General features: G+C 44.3%; 1 protein-coding gene across 2 annotated transcripts in view; it reads left to right on the top strand.

Annotated features, from left to right (window-relative positions):
- The window catches only part of SYAP1 (synapse associated protein 1), a 33,439-nt gene that overhangs the window by 6,000 nt on the left and 5,295 nt on the right, over positions 1-22,144 (top strand). For both annotated transcript variants that reach the window (XM_081809118.1, XM_081809117.1), the window contains exons 2-8: positions 742-860; positions 1,847-1,913; positions 6,353-6,426; positions 10,518-10,657; positions 18,466-18,614; positions 19,998-20,056; positions 20,469-20,616. In XM_081809118.1, the coding sequence (XP_081665244.1) occupies positions 742-860; positions 1,847-1,913; positions 6,353-6,426; positions 10,518-10,657; positions 18,466-18,614; positions 19,998-20,056; positions 20,469-20,616 (756 nt within the window). The remainder of the gene's footprint in view (positions 1-741; positions 861-1,846; positions 1,914-6,352; positions 6,427-10,517; positions 10,658-18,465; positions 18,615-19,997; positions 20,057-20,468; positions 20,617-22,144) is intronic.

Below are 22,144 nucleotides of genomic sequence, written 5' to 3'. Positions count from 1 at the left end.
TTTTAAAGATTTTATTTATTTATTTGACACAGAAAGAGCACAAGCAGGGGAAGCAGAGGGAGAAGCAGGCTTTCCGCTGAGCAGGGAACCTGATGCAGGGCTTGATCCCAAGACCCTGGGATCATGACCTGAGCTGAAAGGCAGGCACTTAACGACTGAGCCTCCCAGGTGCCCCTACGTGTTCCAGTTTTAATCTTATTCTGCATATTTGCTCATTATTATTAGGTTAAGGATTTATGTTTATATTAGGGCTTGCCAAGATTCCTATTTATTAAAAATTCCTCCAGATTTATTATGGGATGGCTTAATCTAGGGAAGGAAGGGCATGTTTTCTTTGAACAAGAGGGAAGGAGAAAATAAAAAAGGATATTTAGGGTCTGGAAAGGAAGGAAAGTGAAAGGGAGCCTTGATCTTATTTGTGAAGTTGGAAGGGAGATTATCTACTGAGATAAATTAAAATGAGAGACTGGAGAAGGGCAACACAAGTCTGAAACAGCTACTGGGGGAGAAGGGGTGGGAGAATGCTAGCACTCTTTGAAAGAGATTAATTAAAGGCCTGGTATGGATGGCCAGTCCACCCAGAAAGTGAAGTACTGTCAGTGCTATCAGTGTTTGAAGTCCTAGTTAACAAGAATCGTGCCCTGTGGTTTAAGATTCCCGTGAGAGCTCTTTAAGGGACAATCACAAATATAATAACCATTGTACTTGAATGGAGCATAGACTGTCTTTTATTCTTTACAGACTATCTGTTTAGCTTTGCAACTGCTGCTACAAAAAAGATAACTGAATCAGTTGCTGAAACCGCACAAACAATAAAGAAATCAGTAGAAGAAGGAAAGATAGATGACATCATTGATAAGGTACATTTAAACATCTTTTGAAATTGATTAGCAGCTAATATAATTATCCCTTTTTATGAACTTTATCAACCCAAGTAGGATATCATATTCTGATAAAAATATTGTTTTGAGATTCTTGGGTTTTTTTTTTTCTCTTTTTGTGTAAGAAGTAGCTATGATTTAAATAACCTTGGTTTTAATTTTAATATATTCTAAAATACACTGATACTTTTGGGTAACACTAAACTTTTTATATTGTGAATTTAATTTTAAACTATAACTGTTTCCAAATATTTATGCCTTTGAGTCATTCATTTAAGTGTTTAAAGTCCTAGCCCATTAGGAATTACACTTTTTTTTTTTTTAAAGATTTTATTTATTTATTTGACACAGAGAGAGATAGCAAGAGAGGGAACACAAGCAGGGGGAGTGGGAGAGGGAGAAGCAGGTTTCCTGCTGAGCAGGGAGCCCGATGTGGGACTCGATTCCAGGACCCTGGGATCATGGCCTGAGCCGAAGGCAGACGCTTAACAACTGAGCCACCCAGGCGCCCCAGGAATTACACTTTTAAGTAAGTTTGTTCATTTCCTACAGTGGTAGGGTCCAGGCCCAGGGAATTTCATTTATGTTGGGAATTATTTGAACTAAGGAGGTCATCAATTAAACTTTAGATAGCTTGTTATTTAGATGCTTTGTTATGTGTACTATTTGTTAGAATGAGATTTGACTTGGCTTTTATTGTTTTTTTGGAATAAAGCAAAAATTCAGTTTTTAACTCATTTTACCTTTGCATTTGAAAAGATAATCCATCATAAAAGAGTTGTATACTTGAAATTCAGAAATGTTGAATTTCTGTTTGTTGGGGAAAGGGGGAAGTATTACTTTTTTAACTGTTTTATATGAAGAAAATTAATAAAATATCTCCTGACTTCACAAATCTTAAATGTAATTCTTATCTAATAATAAAGTTCTCAAAGTAACTTGACTCTTTATATATTTTTTAACAGACAATTATAGGAGATTTTCAGAAGGAACAGAAAAAATTTGTTGAGGAACAGCTTACCAAAAAGTCAGGTATGATACATGTTTTTTGTACACGACGTACTTACCTGCCAGATTTTATTGAGCACCTGTTAATGTGCCAGACACCACACTAAGGCTCTGACAATACAAAACTGTGTAAGTAACAGCCCCATCCTTCGGTAGCACAAAGACTAGTCGGGGAGACAAGCTCATAAACCTTTGTGCTTTAAAGGAAGGAAGGAGGGGCACCTGGGTGGCTCAGTCGTTAAGCGTCTGCCTTCGGCTCCGGTCATGATCCCAGGGTCCTGGGATCGAGCCCCGCATCCGGCTCCCTGCTCCGCGGGAAGCCTGCTTCTCCTTCTCCCACTTCCCCTGCTTGTGTTCCCTCTCTAGCTGTGTCTCTCTCTGTCAAATAAATAAAATCTTAAAAAAATTAAAAAATAAAAAAAGGAAGGAAGGATATTGTTCCCTGTGGCTGGGATGGAGGGTGAGACCAGCGGGTGACAACCCCTCTGGGAGCTGGCTCTGAAAGAGAGTGAGCTTTCATTTCTCAGTTTAGAACATGTCCAGCACAATGTGTGATGTACACATAATAGGCACTTAGCAAAAGTTGGCTTCCTTCCCATTCTCTTCGAGAGGAAAAAATGAAAGAGCTTTCCAGCGGAGTGACAGGGGGCTGTGAAAAGTCACGAGGTGTTGTGGGAAATTACTCAATACATTTCTTTTTTCCTTTTTTAAAAAAAGATTTTATTTATTTATTTAGAGAAAGAGCAGGGAGCCCGATGTGGGGCTCGATCCCAGGACCCTGAGATCATGACCTGAGCTGAAGTCAGACGCTTAACATACTGAGCCACCCAGGCACCCCTCAATACATTTCTTTACTGACAAGTGCTCGTTTAAATGTTTGATAGTTATCGGGTCTCAGAATGTCTACTTTTGCTGTTTGGATGTACTCAAACACAAAACTGGCCTCATGTCTTTGAATTTGGCAAAAGGGTGAAATAATTTGATCAGTTTGAGCAGTGCCACAAATTCAAAAAGAGCTAGTTAGTCGTGTGGTGAGTCAGGCATTGTCATGCCTAGGTAAACTCAAAGTATAAAGCAGATCTTTGGGACAAATACTCTGTACAAATTAGCATACCTTCGTGATTCGTGGGAAGCAGTGTGGGAAGCAGTGCAAGTGATCCTGGCTTAGAGACTTGGGGTAGGAGTTGGTTGCAGTCTCTGAGATAGGAACTTGGAGGGAGTAGGGTGAAAGGATTGAAGGTACTCTCAGTTTTGAGGTGCCCAGGTGAGAGGAACATGTACAGAAGCAGGGAAGGGAATGCAGGTGGCATATCAGGAAAATGCCCTTGCTCAGTTGCACTAGTCACATTTCAAGGGCCTAACAGCCGCATGGGAGCTAGCGGCTTCCATATTGGACAATGCAAACCTGGAACATTTCCATCATTGCAGAAAGTTCTTTTGGTCACCACTGGTCTAAATTAACTGAATGGGGTCCAGCAGCAGCAGTTGATTCCTATTTGAAGCATGGAGAATTCCATCTGCCAGTAGAGATTATTAGTCAAGTCATGTAAAAACCATAAGAGTAGGTGACCTCAGTGAAAAGTGTGTCAAACATGAAGAGAGCTGAGCAGAGATATAGTGTTGAGGGGAAGGGAGGAACGGGAGAAATTGACAGTTCCTGAACACCTGCTAAGTGGCGGGTACTTTATGTACAGTATCTTCTTTAGTAAAAGGAAGGATTAGCAAGGTTAAGTGATTTGCTGAAGGTTGCTCAGCTGTTAAGTGATGAAACAAACCTGCCATTTAAAAAACAGACAAACAAACACAAAACTGCCCATTTACCTGAGATAGAACAGCTAGGAGAGAGAAGCAATGGAAGCCCAGAGAGGGGAGAATTTCAAGGAGAGTGAGGTCAGCTGAGAGGTCCATTTACAAGGACCGTGACGAGAGGCACTGTGTGAGTATCCCACGTGCATTTGTTAATTTAACGCTCACAGTAACTCTCTGAAGTACTTTTCTCTCCATTTTGCAGAGAAGGAAACTCGGCCTAGAGAGAAAAGAACTGAAGTGTCCATGGGTTGGACAACCAGGAGGCTATTGGTTACCCTAAAAAGAGCAGTTTCAGAGGAGCAGGGAGGTGGGGGGTGTCTCATCTGTACCAGTAGGTTGGGCCTTGAAAGGACCTCACCTGAGGGTAAGAAACACCAGGAGAGGCTGTTCAAGGTGAATAGACTTAAAATGGAGGCCAGAATATTAAAGTAAATAGTGTGAGGGGAAAAAAAGTTGTTGTTGTTGTTTTTAAGATTTCATTTACTTATTTGCCAGAGAGGGAGGGAGGGAGAGAGAGAGAGAGCAAGAGCACAAGCAGGGGGAGTGGCAGGTAGAGGGAGAAGCAGACTCCCCGCTGAGCAGGGAGCCCAACGTGGGGCTCGACCCCAGGACCCCGGGATCATGACCCGAGCCTAAGGTGGATGCTTAACCAACTGAGCCACCAGGCGCCCTGGAAAAAAAGTTTTGAAAGGGCTTTACCCGATTTTTTTTAAGTATGAAAATATGTTTAGGGGTGCCTGGGTGGCTCAGTCATTAAGTGTCTGCCTTCGGCTCAGGTCATGATCCCAGGGTCCTGGGATCGAGCCCCGCATCGGGCTCCCTGCTCCGTGGGAAGCCTTCTTCTCCCTCTCCCACTCCCCCTGCTTGTGTTCCCTCTCTCGCTGTGTCTCTCTCTGTCAAATAAATAAATAAATTCTTTAAAAAAAAAAAAAAAAATATGTTTATTTTATCTTATAGTTAACAGAATTTGGATTATAATTGCCACATTTGCTTGCCTAGGATGAGCCAAAGAATTAGCCAGGTGTCTGTCTGTCCACATGTCTGTCCACACATGCACATAACTTTTCTATCAGCTGGTACACAATAGGATGTCTCTTCCATTGGACTTTTGCAACATGATAGAAAGGGAGGTTGTTTTGGCGAAAATATTAGGACCCCCCTGCATGTCTGTCTTCGTGCTGACCTCCCACCTCCACAGCCTTGGCTCTGCCCTCTTGCCCTGCCCTGGTTCAGATGGTAGAGCTGCTCAGATGAGCAAAATACTCACAGGCTTTGTCTCCAGTCTTTCACACTTGCTGCTCCCTCTGAATACCCCCTACACACATCCACCACTGAATTCCTCCTAGACCAAGATCAGCTCCCAGGTCTCCGCAGAAAACCCCTGGGACTCACCTCTCAGTGGTTGCCATTTGTTTTCTGGCATTATAAGCTTGCTTGAGTTGTACTCCTCCTTTTTCTTGTGAGCCCCAAAGACAATGTGTCTTTTGTAGATCCTGGCCCTATTGTTTATTGCTGCTGATTTGCCATTTCTTTCTTCATTTGCTTTCAGTCCTGACAATCCTTTTCTCAGTTCCTAATTGCTTATCACCTTTTGTCATGAATTAAGTACAGTGACGTTTTAAAAAGAGCTTTTTATTTCAATTTACAGAAATTTGCAAGTATAAAAGGAGTACTGAGAACACCCCCGACACCCTCTACCTAGATTGTTGGTTTTATTCCATCTGCCTTATCCTTTACTCTTTCTCACTCTGTGTGTCTTGTCTTTTCTGTTCCACTCAGTGTGTGTTTCCTAAGAATTAGGTATATTATCTTACACAATCCAGTTATCAGCTTTAGGAAATATAACATTGATATAATGTGCATATTCTAATTTTGTCAATTGACCCAGTAATGTCCTTTGTACATTTTCCCCCTCAATACAGCATGCAGTCTAGGGTACAGTATTGTAGCTTTTGTCATGTGTCTTAGCCTCCTTTAATCTGCAACATTTCCGTGGTCTTTGTCTTTTAGGACATTAATGTTTTGGAAGGATACTCCCCCCCCTTTTTTTTTTAAGACTTTGTTTATTAGAGAGAGAGAGCACCAGCAGAGGGAGGGGCAGAGGGAGAATGAGAAGCAGACTCCCCACTGAGCAGGGAGCCCGATGTGGGGCTCTATCCCAGGACTCTGGGATCATGACTTGAACCAAAGGCAGATACTTAACCGACTGAGCCACCCAGGCGCCCCTCCCCCACTCCTTTTTTTAAATAAACCATTCCTCAGTTGGGCTTTGGCTGATATTTCCTCATGATTAGATTCAGATTATGCATTCTTGGCCAGAATACTACATAGGTGATGTTGTGACCTCCTCAGGATATCACATCTGGAGGCCTACAGTGGCCATCTCTTTCTCATTAGTGATGATGATTTGGGTCACCTGGTCAAGGTGTTGTCCATTTCTCCACCATATTACTTAAGTAATTTTTTTTTACCAAATGCTTACATGCTTTAGTCATACATCACGTCTGGGAATTACGATGAATGTTCATGTTTGGAACTTGTTAGTAAATTGCTAAAATGATTATATGGAAACTTTCTCATTCTTTCAAACCACGGATTGCAATGTAACCCTTGTAAGCTGTTTTTCTCTTTTCTTTGTTATTAAAAACCTTTAGAAGCAGCAGTACCCCCATGGGTTGATAGTAATGATGAAGAAACAATTCAACAACAAATCTTGGCCTTATCAGCTGTAAGTATCTGTGATTCCCTGTGTAGAAATACTTTCTTCCTATTGTGATTTTATCCTTAGTTTTTCTTCTATACAGTTTTTTAAATGTTTTGAGATGTTAGGACTGTACACATCAACTTTCACTGTTTTTTCCCCCTAAGTCTCCCCCCTCCAGTTTTAACCTGCTTCTCTTTAAGTTCTTTTTTATTAATGGTAAAGTATAATCTATTACACAAAATAATTCTTTCAGCCTTAAAAGGATTCTTTTGTTACTAAGATAATCTTTGAGATATGCTATCATATAAATTTTGTAGATAGCATTCTAGTTTGTCTGAATGAAAAGATGGTATTCTAAATTTTCTCTTTAACTGTTATATATATTTGAAACTGAAATTTAAAAAAAAATAAAATATTCTGTGCTGGCCCACAAAAATTTCTCTCAAGACTTCAGAGGGAACGCAGTGATACCAGTTAACAATTGTGTAGCACCTGACAGTTTCAGAAAGAACTTTCTTACGCATTATCTCCTTTGAGCTTCACGCACATCTGTGAGGTAGATAGGAGCTTTTATCGCCATATACAGGCGTGAGGATGTGACTCCCAGATGTGACCCTCACTACTTAACATGTGTTTCCACTGGGCTGTGCATTCTTAGCGGGCAGAAGCTGGCTTTGATCTCTGTCCTTAGCACCCAGGAGCCTGCCTGGCATAGGACTCAGCAAATAGGGCTTTTACTGTATCAGTGGCTTTCAAGCTTTGTTTTTTTTTTTAAAGATTTTATTTATTTATTTGAGAGAGAGAGAATGAGAGAGAGCACATGAGAGGGGGGAGGGCCAGAGGGAGAAGCAGGCTCCCTGCCGAGCAGGGAGCCCGATGCGGGACTCCAGGATCATGACCTGAGCCGAAGGCAGTCGCTTAACCAACTGAGCCACCCAGGCGCCCCTCAAGCTTTGTTTTTAATCCACTCTTTTTTTTAGCCAAAGTCATAAATGGAACTTCAGCCTAGGAAACAGACAGAGAACTGGGCTCTTTACTTCCCTTCCATTGCCCTCCCTCAGGACATTTTAAGGTTTTTTCTTTTCCATTAGTAATTCCTTCAAAGGCCTGAGCATCCATTATGAGTTCAGTGTGAACCCCATGTATTTTGTTTACTGTGTTATGGCCAAACTTGATGCTGATGTCACATAATGCTTTTCTCCAGAAGCAAATTGGGACAGTGAGACTATCATTTGAGGGCAAATATCAGATACTCACCAGTCAAGTCCCCACAGCTCCTCTGTCCCCCAGACCTGTTCCTGTCCTCATCTTCTCCATCTCAAAATAAGATTCCAGTTATCCACCAGTTTTTTCTAGTCACCAGCCTAGGAGTCTTCCTTCAGTCACACCCGCCCCCACCTGGGCCCACCCACATCCTGACAATGCTGTGTTCAAATACACCTCTACTCCACTTCTCCACTGCCACCACCATGGTCCTGATGCCCTCATCTGCCTCCAGCATCCCAGCTGCTGTCCCATCCTTGGCCCTTTCCCTACAAGCTCACATCAGTAGCCGCAGGGGTCCAGTTATGGTATAAATCCCTTCGTGTCACTTTCCTACATAGAGCCTTCTAATGGCATCTCATCTCCTGCAGGTAAAGATCTAAACTCCCTCTCCTGGCTTCTAAGGCCCTTGGCTTGGCTCTCTTCCCTTGGGCCCCACTGCCCTGCCTCCCAGCACTCTAGCCACTGTTTCTTTCTGATGAACAAGCAAGCCGAGCTTTGTCCTGCTTTAGTGCCTTGTGATTGCTGTCCCCTCTTCCTGGAACCCCAGCCTACACCATTCCATAAGATCGCATCTCAAATGTCACCTCCTCCCTAACCATCCTTTCAGCCCTCCACCAGTTACCCCATCTCATAGCCTTAGCAATCTAAGCCTGTGTCTGTCTCTTCCCACGCTCCCACCCCATAACTGGAATAGAAACGCCGTGAAGGCTGGGACCCCATCTGTGCTGTGCCCTGCTGAGCAGGTGACACAGTGCCTGGAGCACAACAGGTGCTGACTGGGTGATGCACACACACGCCTACAAGAGAGCACCGCTGATTTTAGCGTGGCACAGAGGCTTTGAATGAACTTCAGTACATCCTTTATAGTGGCTCCTGAATTTGTTGAGATAGACTAAATTGCTATAATAGAGAAATCCAAAAATACAGAAGGTTAAATAAGCTGTGACTCTGTTTCCCTCCGTCCTTCTCCCTCACATGAGAGTCCAGAGGTAGATGGTCCACGTAGGTGTGCTTTGCCCGTGAAGTCATCTACAGACCCAAGTATTTCCTGTCTTAATCCTTTCCTATGCCAGCCTCTAGGGTGTTATCTGCCTTCTCTGTGCGGAAGGCAGCTCCTGTGACCATGGCTGTGTTCCAGCCCATGGGAATTGGGGAAGAGGTGGGTGGGCATGCCAGACTGTTTGGAAGATGAGACTCAGAAATTGTACCTATCACTCAGGCCTACATCCCTTTGGCAACCTGGATGCATGGTCACTCCTAGATGCCAGGGAGCCTGGGAAATCCGGTCTCTGGCTGGGTGGCCACATGCCCAGCAGGAGCTCAAGAGTTTTGTGATCCTTTTTTTTGTTTGTTTTTAAAGATTTTATTTATGTATTTGACAGAGGGAAACACAGTGAGAGAGGGAACACAGCAGGGGGAGTGGGGGAGGGAGAAGCAGGCTTCCCGCGGAGCAGGGAGCCCGATGCGGGGCTCGATCCCAGGACCTGGAATCATGACCTGAGCCGGAGGCAGATGCTTAACGACTGAGCCACCCAGGTGCCCCCTAAGAGTTGTGATCCTAAAAGGAAGGAAGGAAGAGATAATTAGCAGTCTCTGCCAGAGTTGCCTTACATTCTCTGACTTGCCAAGCACTAGTTGGGACAATTCAGAGCCTGCAGCAGAGTAACCCTTTAAGCTCCTTATGTTGGGGCACCCCTTATGGCATAATGCTGTCATTAGGTAGTTACGAGAACTCAATTCAGCAAATTGTGTTTAGAACCTCCTCTGGGCCAACCTTGTCCTAGGACTGGAAGTAGATGAGACATGCCCTCCAAGAGCCTGAAGGCTTACTGGACATCTGCTAGATGAGTACACACAGCGTCACTCCCTGTGATTAGCACTGTAATGCAGGATGGTAACGAAGCACTGAGGAGAGGGGCATCTCACTGGTTTTGGAGAGGGGAGGGAATGATCTCAGGGAAGCTTCCCAGAACTGATGACATTGGAACTGTTATTGAATCTTGGGAGGAGGGTGTGTGGATGTTTGGCGGATGCAGGCAGGGTTTGAGGTTCAGATAGGGAGTGTTGTAAGCATTTGGGTATGACTGGACTGTAGGATGCAGGTGGAGGTGTGGATAGGAAGCCAGGTCATGAAGACCTTTTTATACCTTTCTGATAAGTTTGGGTTTCATCTTAAAGGCAACAAAGGAGTCACTGAAGGATTTTAGTGGTAGGTAAAACACATGTTTTTCTTGGGCAGGGTAGAAAGTGGGTTGCTCTGGGTAAGAAAAATGGGACTGGAGACAGCTACCCCTTCAGCGGCTGCTATAGCGATCCAGGTGAAACTTGATGGGGCAATTTTAGGCTTTGCAATTTTTAGGCTAGAAGGTAAAATAACTAAAATCCATTTAGGTTCAGATTTGTTCTTGCCTTAATGTAGGAATTCTCCAAAACCAAAAATACTGTTAAAATCTAACACGGGCAAGATGAGGTGAAACTGACCGGTGCTGTTAGTAGCCAGCTTCTAAGATTTAAGTAGCCAATTTTCTAAGATTATTCTACACTAGTTTTCGTATACCTAAAGGTGCTCACGGAAACAAACGTGTTCATACAATTTCAAACTCTAACTTCAACTAATTGCACGACTGAATTTCCTGGCCTCCCATGAGGCTCTCTTCAGTTGAGACTGTTAAATATATGACAGGATCGGTCATTCTCCACTCTCTTAAGTAGACAGGTTAGTAGATTCCTCAATGGACTTTGTGGCTGAAATCTTTAGGAGAATTCAGTATCTGTCAAATCAGTGATGCATTGTTACATATTAATTGCATCCTATGGTTTCCCCCATGTTTTTCCCCTTTTCATCGAAGGACAAGAGGAATTTCCTTCGTGACCCTCCAGCTGGAGTGCAGTTTAATTTTGACTTTGACCAGATGTATCCCGTCGCCCTGGTCATGCTTCAAGAGGACGAGCTGCTGAGTAGGATGAGATTCGCCCTTGTTCCTAAACTGTAAGTAGTGTGTTCCTGAGCCGGAGTAGCACTGTGCACAGTATCAGGGAAAAGTTGTGGAATGGTTTCCTACTCTCTCTCCATGAGAACAGGCTCTGTGGCCCTTTAGCTCGCTCACTCGCTCACTTGCTGTCTCTCTGTCTCTCTCTCTCTCTCTCTCACACACACACACACACAGAGCCATAGAATCAAAACTGAGAGTGGACTTCACAGGAAATTTAGGGGGAGATAAGATACGCTCTTTTATCCCCAGCCCCCAGTTAGAAGCTAGAACATAGTTTCCTACAGAAACAACCAAAGTGCTCGTGTCTTCCAAATAAAATTAAGGTCTCCAAGGCTCATCAGGACCTGGCCCACTGCCTTTTTCCACTCAGGCTCTGCTCCCTGGCAGCAGTGTTCTCGTTCTCTTTCCCACCCGAGGTTTTTCCTCTGCCCAAAGGCCCTCTTTTCCTCCGAAAGTCCCTGCTTGTCCTTTGAGCTCCAGTGCAAGCATAATGTCTTCAGGGATACAACCCTGACAGGTATCATCAGGGCCCCCCCCCCACAGAGGATCCCCTTCCCATCCCCTCTGCCACCATGGGCTCTTACCTTTTATTTTTTTTATTTTTATTTTTTTTTAAAAGATTTTATTTTTTTGACAGAGAGAGGGACAGCTAGAGAGGGAACACAAGCAGGGGGAGTGGGAGAGGGAGAAGCAAGCCTCCCGCCGAGCAGGGAGCCCGATGCGGGGCTCGATCCCAGGACCCTGGGATCATGACCTGAGCCGAAGGCAGACGCTTAACAACTGAGCCACCCAGGCACCCGTCTTACTCACCTTTTAAATTCCAATTCCTTGTTTTTAATCTGCTGCATTTTTGGTCCACAAGTCCTCTCTGAGTGTTCCTTTTTTTTTTTTTTTAAGATTTTATTTATTTATTCATGACAGACAGAGAGAGAGAAGCAGAGGGAGAAGCAGGCTCCCAAGGAGCAGGGAGCCCAATGCGGGACTCGATCCCAGGACCCTGAGATCATGACCTGAGCCGAAGGCAGATGCTTAACCATCTGAGCCACCCAGGCGCCCTGAGTGTTCCTTTTTTATAGTACTCTATTCTTTTTATTTTTTTAATTTTTAAAAAGATTTTTTTTATTTATTTAGCGAGCACGAGCAGGGGGTGGGGCTCAGTGAGGGGGAAGAGAGAAAATTCCAAGCCGACTCCATGCTGATCAGGGAGTCCGACACAGGGCTCGATCCCATGACCCTGAGATCACAGCCCGAGCCCAAATCAAGACTCTGCTGCTCAACCGACTGAGCCACCCTGGTGCCCCAGCACCCTCTTCTTTTTAGATGGGTGCAGTATCTTCCCGTTCTTGAGAACATGAACTATAGTTTTCTTGAAATACTCTTTTGTCCCAGTGCTTTTCTCTGAACCTTTGTGTTTGTCTTGGGCGCTGTCATTCATGGTGCGGGTTTTCCTTGCCCATCCTTCAAATCTGAAGGCACCGCGCTGAAGGAGCACTTCGAGCTGTGTGTCCGTGCGGGCCTTTTGGACAGGGAGGCTCAGCGGCCAAGGGCTGGGTGGCTTCCTGAGAGGAGGACTCCCCTCCCGCCTGAGCCCGAGTGTGGAGTGGCTTGGCTTGGAGTGGACTGTCGCTCCCCGCTGCGTGGGAGCGCAGGCCCTGGCTGGCAGGGGCAGCGCAGGAGTCACGGCAGCGGGCCGCTCCTGGGGGGCCTTGCCACCACTGCTCCTGTCCTGAGCCCAGCCTGCACCAGCCTTCAGAGACGCCTGCTGCCTCATGTCCCTGGGTCTTTGCGAGCAGATGCCCGGCGGACAGGCCTGTTCTCACGGCCTGTCCCCTCCTGCGTGCAGCTCGATGCAGCGCTCGCTGGTCTGCAGGGTAGATTGCGCTTTGCCCGTCACTTTTCCAGCTTCTACTGTGGTTTTCTCACCAGCTCTCTTTGTCATGTGGATTTTATCTACTGAATGCCTTTTCTGTTAGTTTACAAGTGTTTTCAGAGGGAGCACAAATAAATACGTGTTCATTGTGCTATGTTTAGCTGGCCAAAGAGGGTTTTGTTTTGTTTTGTTGTTAAGATTTTATTTATTTATTTGACAGAGAGAGAGAGAACACAAGTAGGCAAAGCGGCAGGCAGAGGCAGAGGGAAAAGCAGACTCCCCACTGAGCAGGGAGCCCGATGCGGGGCTCGATCCCAGGACCCTGGGACCATGACCTGAGCCGAAGGCAGACGCTTAACCGACTGAGCCACCCAGGCGCCCCCAAACAGGAGTTTTAACATATATTTGCTAGCCCTTTGGTTCACATGGAAGCCAAGTTCTTCTGTTTGTGAGAGAAGAACAAGTGTTCTTGCGGACTTGGAACAGCAGTTATATCGAACCTTTCACTTACGTTTACTTTGTAGTGAAACTCTTCATAATTATCAATGTGTTGGTGGTGAATTTTTGTAGCCTTCCCCTCCCTTTCTAAAAAGAAGAGTATGTGTTATATGGCTAAAATCTCATTACAAATCTAATTCTTAGATTGTGTTTAAAGTAGCTAGTTTTGGGGCACCTGGCTGGCATGACTCTTGATCTCAGAGTCATGAGTTCGAGCCCCACATTGGGGGTAAAGATTAAACTAAATAAATAAAGTAGCTGTTATTAGTGAAGGATATCAAAACATTATTATCTGATCTATTCTTTACTATTTTGCTCACAAAACCCTGAGAGTTGCCTTTTGAACAGTTCATGTGTATATATATCTGTTGGGCACTCTTTCATCTAAGAATCTGAGGTTATACCTATTCTGAATAACTGCCTCCTCCTGAGAGAAAAGTAGCAAAGCTCTGGAATTCAGGTGGACTTTGCACCTAAAGTCTCCATCAACTTGGAGACCATTTGGATCACCACGGGCCACACGGTGGGCTCCCTGCCAGCACTCTGGGGGACTGTCCAGAGGCCCGGGGGTGCTGGAGTGTGTGGCCTGGGGTACTCACAGCAGGCATGTAGCCAGCTTTGGTTCCATAGCTTTGCTTGTTGACAATTCTGGACTCCCTCTTACTGCTGAGAGTAATTTTAGAGTTTTTAAAAGATTTGGAGAGTTGGTATTTGGCAAAGAGTATTTCTAGTTTGTTGCTGGCTAGGTAAATGGTCTATTGAGTAATATAATTCCAGTTTCCTATTGTTAATTCTGTTAGGGATGATTTTAGAAATTAGGGTTACCACTTTTTATAAGTCTTTATCTGTTAGAAATGCATACTGAAATATTTGTGGATGAAAGGCTGTAATATCTGGCATTGCCATAAAATATTCCATCCCACACCCAGAGAAAGGCATGCGTGCAGGGGAGAGGAGCATAGATAAAACATGATTGGCAAAATACTGGTGATTGTTGGCTAGGTCCCGGGTACATCGGGGCTTCTTTGTCCTAGTCGCTCCACTTTTGTTTTTGTTGAAACTTCCATAATAAAACAAATGAGCCATCATCACACACAAATCCAGGACTTCTGGACTTTCCTTTCTGGCATGCAGAAGTGCAACTTTGATCATTTGAGACACTTTTTGTAAACAGAAGCCATCATTAGCCAGGAACAATTTAGAAAATCAATCAAAACAAACACTTGCTCTGTATTTCAAAATACCTTCTAGTGGTGAACACTTCCCTGCAACAGCAGTGCTGGCATGAGCCAGGACTCTTGCATCACAAACACCCTCTGAGGCCTTCACTCTGACAACAGTAGAAAAATCGCAAGTCCCTTCCAGCCTGGAACTGACCTATGCCCATTGTTTCTCAGAGGGTGTTTACAGCATTCTAATGCCTTAAAATAGTCCATGAAAGCATAAGTGGTAAGATAGACATTTGGGAGTTGCTATGTTTCATGGTTTTCTTTATCATAGGGCTTCTCAGAATCTTTTTTTTGTTTAAGATTTTATTTATTAGGGAGAGTGTGCACGAGCAGGGGAGAGGGGCAGAGGGAGAGGGAGAAGCAGACTCCCCACTGAGCAGGGAGCGCGATGCGGGGCTCCATCCCAGGACCCTGAGATCATGACCTGAGCCAAAGGCAGGCACTTAAGCTGACTGAGCCACCCAGGTGCCCCTCTCAGAATCTTTATTATGTCATGCCCATTGTGATTCTGTCCAGAGTGTAACAGAATATTTCTCTAGTGTGCCTCTGTGACCACTTTCTCTTACATCAAGAGGGAGAGACTCTGGGAAAGGAAATAGTCCAGATGTTTGTTTCTATTAAGAGAGCAAACATTGCCCATAATCTGCTGTAGATTGGTGGTACACCTGTTTCATTTTGGATATTTCATAGAGCTCAGAATTAAGTGACTTTGAAAACATTCAGGCAGCTCACTACCTCATGGGAAGTTAAGCTCACTTCTAACTGTGATGTTAACAGTGTAAGATTCTTGAACTTAGCCAGGTAAAGAGCCCCAGTTCTTTTTTTTTGTTCCCTGGGGTATCTTCATCTCTATACCCCCTCACCATCCAGGTGCTTAACCTCCAAAAGTGAGTTCTCCGAAGTGAATATAAAGTGTTGTCTAATTACAGAAGAGCACACTACAGGTATTTATTGTATTGCTTTTTAAAGATTTATTTATTTTACTTATTGACAGGGTTGGGGGGTGGAGAATCCTGAAGCAGCCTCCCTGCTGAGCGGGGAGCCTGACACAGGGCTCGATCCCGTGACCCCGAGATCATGACCTGAGCTGAAACCAAAAGTCAGCCACTTAACCGACTGAGCCACCCAGGTGCTCCTTGTGTTGCTTTTTAATGCTGCCTAAGATTTTGTTAGCTTTTCTAGTGGCCGCAGCATAGTCTTGTTTGCTCAGGTAAACTTGTGGTTGACTGTAATACGTCACGAACTGCTGTTAAGCCAGGCCTCCCTCCTGCTGAACTATTTCCAAGAGATGTTACAAAGAAAAGAGAATCGTGAGACCACATGAGTTTCGGAAATGCTACTTGTCATTTACTTGGCATAGTAAGAATTTAACAAGTAAGAGGTCATTATTCCTGTGACCATCTGTGTTGGCAGATAACTTGGTTTATTCGTCCCTGAATCACCTGGATAGGGCCTGATGCATGTGGCACTCGGTAAATATTGGTGGAATTAATGAAAGAAAAGATGGGCTGCATCTAGCAGCATGTCATCTTGTTACCTAGCCTAGCCTGTGTAGATAATCTTGTATTTTGCCTCTGTTGCTTAAAAAAGCCAGCCTCTGTTGGGGCACTTAGGTGGTTCAGTTGGTTAAGCGTCCGTCTCTTGATTTTGGCTCAGGTCATGATCTCAGGGTCATGATCTCAGGGTTGTAAGATCGAGTCCCATGTTGGGCTCCACGGTGGGTGTGAAACCTGCTTAAGATTCTCTCTCCCTCCCCCACTCCCTCTCTTAAAAAAGAAAAGAAAAAGGCTAGCCTCTGTCACTCAAAAAGCTAGTCTGCTGGCCCAGCTTCACCATTCACAGATGTGACAACTATGTGTTCTTATGTCTTACCTAAGGCAAGTACCGTCTTCATCCATGAGCCTGCATCTCAGAATTTTCTCTTAGTTCTCATTGATTTTCTTCTACTCCTTCAAAATCTTTTTCAGTCATGCTATCTTCCTCAAGTTTCTCACCATTCTAAGACCCTGCATCCCTTCAAGTAAACCAGGGGGTAGAGAGGCATTCTGCTACCCTTTTGTCACTTCTACTAGCAAGATGTTTTGGGAACACAAAATGAGTGACTCCTGCAGGCAAAAAAAAAGCCCTGCACATACTGCACAGGTCACCAAAGAGACGCAGAGAGATGCAGAGAGAGAGGGAACACAAGCAGGGGGAGTGGGAGAGGGAGAAGCAGGCTTCCGGGGGAGCAAGGAGCCCGATGCGGGACTCGATCCCAGGACCCTGGGGCCATGACCCAAGCCAAAGGCAGACGCTTAACGACTGAGCCACCCAGGCACCCCAGGGGTGAACATTTTATGTTTTTTGAGTTTTGTTTTGTCTTCCACCCTCAAGATTTTATTTAATTGCTCTGAGGTAAGCATAGTCATCAATGTTGTTTTTTACTTTTAAACAATCACACCTTTATATAGAAAGGTTGGAGGTATCGCATAAAAACTTCTCTTTCCACTCATTTGAGACCTGATGCTCCATCAGTCCTGACTGCTTTAGTGTGTATTTCCTACAAACAAGGCTTTTCCTACATAACCATCCAAATCAGGAAACGGTCATTTATGCGTTATTGCCATCTGATTCTCAGACCCCATTCAAGTTTTATCATTTGCCCCAATGTCCTCTTTAGCAAAAGGATCCAATACAGACTCACATGTTGCATTTAGTTTTCATGTCTCGTCAGTCTCCTTCAGTCTGTTGCATCCTGTCAGGTGGTACACACTGCCATTTTGTCCCGTTACTGTCCACACTTTGGTCACTTCACTTGATGAAGGTGGTTTCTGCCAGACTTCTTGCTGTAAAGTTACTTCTTTCCTCTTTGAAATTAGCAAGTATTTTCTGGAGAGGTACTTTGTAAAAATATTCCATTCCTTATCAGACTCTGAACGTATTCATGTATTTATTTGTATCGGTATAGACTCATGGTTCTGTTTTATGCAATGGTTATAATCCATTGCTATCGTTACGTACTTTGATGCTCAAAATATCACCAACTTGGCCAGTGGGAGCCCATTCCAAGTTGGCTTCTGTGTCTTTTTGACTCATTCTCATCATTCTTTAAGTGCTTCCTTGCTTTCTGGTATGGGGTAGTCCAGGCTCATCTTGTTCTCTCCTTTGTAACCCTGGAATTGGCTACTTACCCAAAGAGATCTGGTTCATTTTAGTGGAAAATGGTGTACAGACACCAAGATCTGAGCACTAGTCATGTTCATTGCTATTGGGGTATCACTACTCCTTGGTCCGCTCAGCAGACAGAGCTAGGGAATATTTGTGTGCTCGTGTATATACACATACACTCATTTGCATCTGTATTGGATGAAAACCATGTATTCATGGTGCTACCTCACCACACGGATCATTCTAGAATTTTCCCTTTCAATGTTTGTAACTCCCTTCTCTGACCATGAGAAACTTGGTTTGCACTGTCCTTAATATTTCTATTTAATTGATCAACCCCCTGCGTGTAACCAGTCTTCCATTTTTGCCAGCACCCCCTCCCCTGCTCAGACACCCTCCTCTCCCAGCTCAGGCTGTCATTCATTCCAGGCCACCCCCATGTGGACACTCACCTTACCCAGCTTGGTCACCAGCACCCCCTGCTAGGTGATTCTCATATGCAGACAAGTTTGAGGACCACTAAGGGTTCTCGGCTTGGACTGCACTTTAGTCTTCTTATCAGTCATCTCCCACCTCCCTGCTAACTCTTACTGATTGCTAGTTATTTGCATGCTGCCAGACATTTCCTTTCGTAAGGAACAACACCCACAGTCCTTTTCTTGTCACTGCTTGAAAGCTCTTAATTATTCGGTAAACAGCAAATACAGTGCAGTCCTGGCTGCGTTTGCAGCCTCCCAGGTTGGTGTGCCGGTCTCACAACAGTGCCTCTTTCCTCTGCTGAGGGCAGTGTTGGTGTCATTAAAATACCAAGAAATGCAGAGGTTTCATTGGTGTTCTGGAAGTTGTCTTTTGCTGCTATGGAGAAAATAGCTATTATTTTTGTCCTGTCCCGCAGCTTCCAGTTCAAAGGCAAGTGAGAGTCTCCTTTGAGCCTCACTCAGATTTGAAAATACCCCTAAAAAAATCATCTCTTCCCGCCTCCACTAAAACAAATAACCCCCCGCATGCATGTGTGTGTGTTGCATGCATTCTCAAGTGTGTTGTTGTCTGTCCTGAAAAGCGTGAAGGAAGACGTGTTTTGGAGGAACTACTTTTACCGCGTCTCCCTGATTAAGCAGTCAGCCCAGCTCACAGCCCTGGCCGCCCAGCAGCAGGCCTCCGGGAAGGAGGAGAAGAGCCATGGCACTGAGGAGGACCTGCCACTGGCAGGTATGTTCAGAGAAGATTTCACTGTGTGTTAAAAAAAAAAAAAAAGAGTTACTTTAAAAATATTCTTATAGACTCTCATGAGTTTGTCATCTTTTATGTACCAAAAATGTCACTGTCATCTTCTGGAAAACTCTTTCCTTTCCAGAGGAATATTCATTCTCATTGCCCTCTCTCTGACCCTGCTCACACATCTTCCCCAAGCTTTGCTCTCCTTTGCTTTCTTTTTCTCGTTCTTCAGGGTTTTTACTTCCTTTTTATTTCTCCCTCGGTCACTAGTCATTTTCCCATCTCTTTCCTTGCCCTTTACAATTTTGTACCTTCTTTCCTCTACCAATTCAGTCCACCGCTTTTCTTTGTTTCTCTGCCTTCCATTCAAGCCGATGCTCCCCTAGTACTCTGTAGAGCAGAACTGAGCTCCATTCCACTCCAAGTTACCAGTGTCTAGCCCAGACCTAGGCACCATTATGGTGCACGTTGGACTCTTACTGTGACAGTTGACCCCTGGTTGTTGGGGAAGTGTTTTATAATACCAGCAACAATTTAAGATTCTGTAATAGTAATTAAAATCAGAAAGGTATTAAAAAAATAAGAAGAAAGGTATTTTGTGTCATATTTTTAACGTTTCATGAACACCTGTGTGCAGGTACTTATTACAACTAGAGACTTAACCTGTTCGTGGAATTTTAAATAATTATGCATCATGTATCCTAAGGCACAGGTTGTACAGACCACCAGAAGAGAACCTGACACTGCATTTAGGGTCAGGGAAATGTAAAGAAGTTGCTCTACACAGTAAAAATTGGCATTTTGCATATAGATGTTAAAAAGAATCCCAATTGTCTATTATTCTTTACTATTTGTTTTCATTTATTTTATTAGAAAATGCCGTTTTACCAAATACTGCCTGTATTACAAAATGGGCTTAAGACAGGATTCAGTAAAGACTACACACCTAGTAAGGTTCATAAGAAAGAAAATGCGGCCCAGGAGAAAGAGGGGAAGCTGTGACTGAGCATTGCACTTTGTTTTGTGCTTCCTAGCATTCGTGACAAATGGAAAATTTGATAAATAACTGAATTCTCAGTATCCTAAAAGAAGGAGCAGATCTATTCCTGAATTTGATTTCAGCTAACACTGAGGTCAGAATTTATTTCCTGCTTGGAAATCTTATATGAAGGGCATCAAATATGATGACATAAAAAAAAAAAATTCCCAGAAGAAGTTGAAATGGTCTCACCTAGCTATTTCTTGAAAGCATAACATAAAAGCTCATTTCTGAAAATTATTTAGTATCATCGTACTTGTGGATATTTTAGTTGTTACTATAATGTGTATTCAGAATTGAATCAAGCAATTTTTGTCTCTTTTATTCTCACTTCTTAGAGGCAGTACGGCCCAAAACGCCACCTGTCGTAATCAAATCTCAGCTTAAAACTCAAGAGGTAATACAGTTTTACATTGTACCTAGTAGTTGATGTCTGGAAATGAAGTAACTCTGTGTTAACTATCTCAGATCCCATTTGAAACTGCTTATGAATATGGGTCTTACCTGTTTCGAAGAAGAGGGGTCCAGCACTTGCACAGTTAGGGACCTGTAGCGGAGACATGAGGCGATTCCCTGGTATCAGTCATCTTGGATGTGCTCCCGGGAATTAGACTGAATGACTGGAGTGACCCAAACTGTGAGAGAGCATAGTGGATTCAGGTGGTAGCTCATCTGGTTCCCAAGCAGCCGCACAGGTTAGAAGGCTGAAGAGCAGTGAGCATCTGACTAGCAGAGGAAGGAGACGAAAGGGACGCTTTTTCTAATGCCACTTAGAAAACCATTCCCAGAGCTCCTTTGTTGCATTTCAGGATGAAGAGGAGATTTCGACCAGCCCAGGGGTTTCTGAGTTTGTCAGTGATGCCTTTGATGCCTGTAACTTAAATCAGGAGGATCTGAGGAAGGAAATGGAGCAACTGGTTCTTGACAAAAAGGAGGAGGAGACAGCCATTCTAGAAGGTACCAGACAAACAAAATAGCTGTGCTCTTTTCCGATTCCGAAGTTGATTATAGAAAATGTCATTCTGAAGCAGACATACAAACATACTGTAACTTTTGTGTCAGAATCGCTTCTCTGTTCCCCATTAGAAGGTAGATTCTAGCACACATGACCAGACCTTACATCCCTCTGCCTTAAGCATGCACAGGAGTGTAGAGAGGAGAAACAGCCCAGAGAGGATAAGTGATTGGTCCAAGGCACCTCAGCCCCAAGAACATGTGGCCAACAACAGGCGACAAAGAGTGCACACCCTTTCACTTAGAGACACCATCCTCCAGCCTTCTACTTGGGTTTATACTTTTTTTTTTTTTTTAAGATTTTTATTTATTTATTTGAGAGAGAGAGAATGAGAGAGAGCACATGAGAGGGGGGAGGGTCAGAGGGAGAAGCAGACTCCCCGCCGAGCAGGGAGCCCGATGCGGGACTCGATCCAGGGACTCCAGGATCATGACCTGAGCCGAAGGCAGTCGCTCAACCAACTGAGCTACCTAGGCGCCCCTACTTTTTTTTTTTTTTAAGATTTTATTATTTGAGAGAGAGAGCAGGCATGTGCCCATGAGCAGGGAGAAGGGCAGAGGGAGAAGCAGGCTCCCCGATGAGTAGGAAGCCCGACATGGGGCTTGATTCCAGGACCCTGAGGTCATGATCTGAGTCAAAGGCAGACGCTTAACCGACTGAGCCATCCAGGAGCCCCTCGGCTTTATACTTCTATGTAGAAGATTCTTTTTCCTGCTGCTGTGTGCCACAAGAGCATTGCTTCTGGGAAGGAGCATGCTGCCTTTAAAAAAATAATAATTTAGAGACAAATACAAGTGGGGTTGGGGTCGGCTGCTTTCTTTGGCACATCAGGACAAATGACTGGCTTTCTACTGGATGAAAAGCAAAGGCTCGGGTTAATCATCATCAAATGAAGAGTGTTTTGTGAAGCCTTCTGAGACCCCTCCCACCCCCCCCACCCCCATCTGTTTCTCATGCAGATGGCTGCTGGCCACTGCGGAAGGGCACTGGGCAAGAGCCCCGGGTGTTGGAGGCGATAGCTAGAGCAGACTGTGCGCTGGTTCCCTTTTTGCTGGTGATGACTAGTAGCACGGGCCCCACAGGAAACTGGAAGTGGCCCTGAGGCAGGAGTCATAAGGTGCTGGCTGGATGCTCTGGGCAAGCTGTTCTTTCACTGAATTCCTGCCCGAGTTATAATTTGGACCACATAATATTCTTTTATATATTCATTGTCTTGGCCCCCCAGCTAAAGTGTAAGTTCCTCAAGGGCAGTTACACCTTGTTTTTGTTACCCCACAGTACCTGACATGGGGTCTGGCACCCAGCCCCTAATAAATATTTGTGACATTGGTGGTTTGCCATGCAACACACCGTGTCCTTTCCCTTGAGTCTAAGTTTACTACTAAGTTTAAGGTATGTATGTATGTATGTATTTATTTTTAAAGATTTTATTTATTTATTTGTCAGAGAAGGAGCGCAAGCAGAGGGAGC

This window comes from Leptonychotes weddellii, chromosome X, assembly GCF_054177405.1.
Source record: "Leptonychotes weddellii isolate Sample4059 chromosome X, ASM5417740v2, whole genome shotgun sequence".
In the NCBI taxonomy this organism is placed as follows: Eukaryota; Metazoa; Chordata; class Mammalia; order Carnivora; family Phocidae; genus Leptonychotes; species Leptonychotes weddellii.
This window is presented reverse-complemented; position numbering and strand designations above follow the sequence as displayed.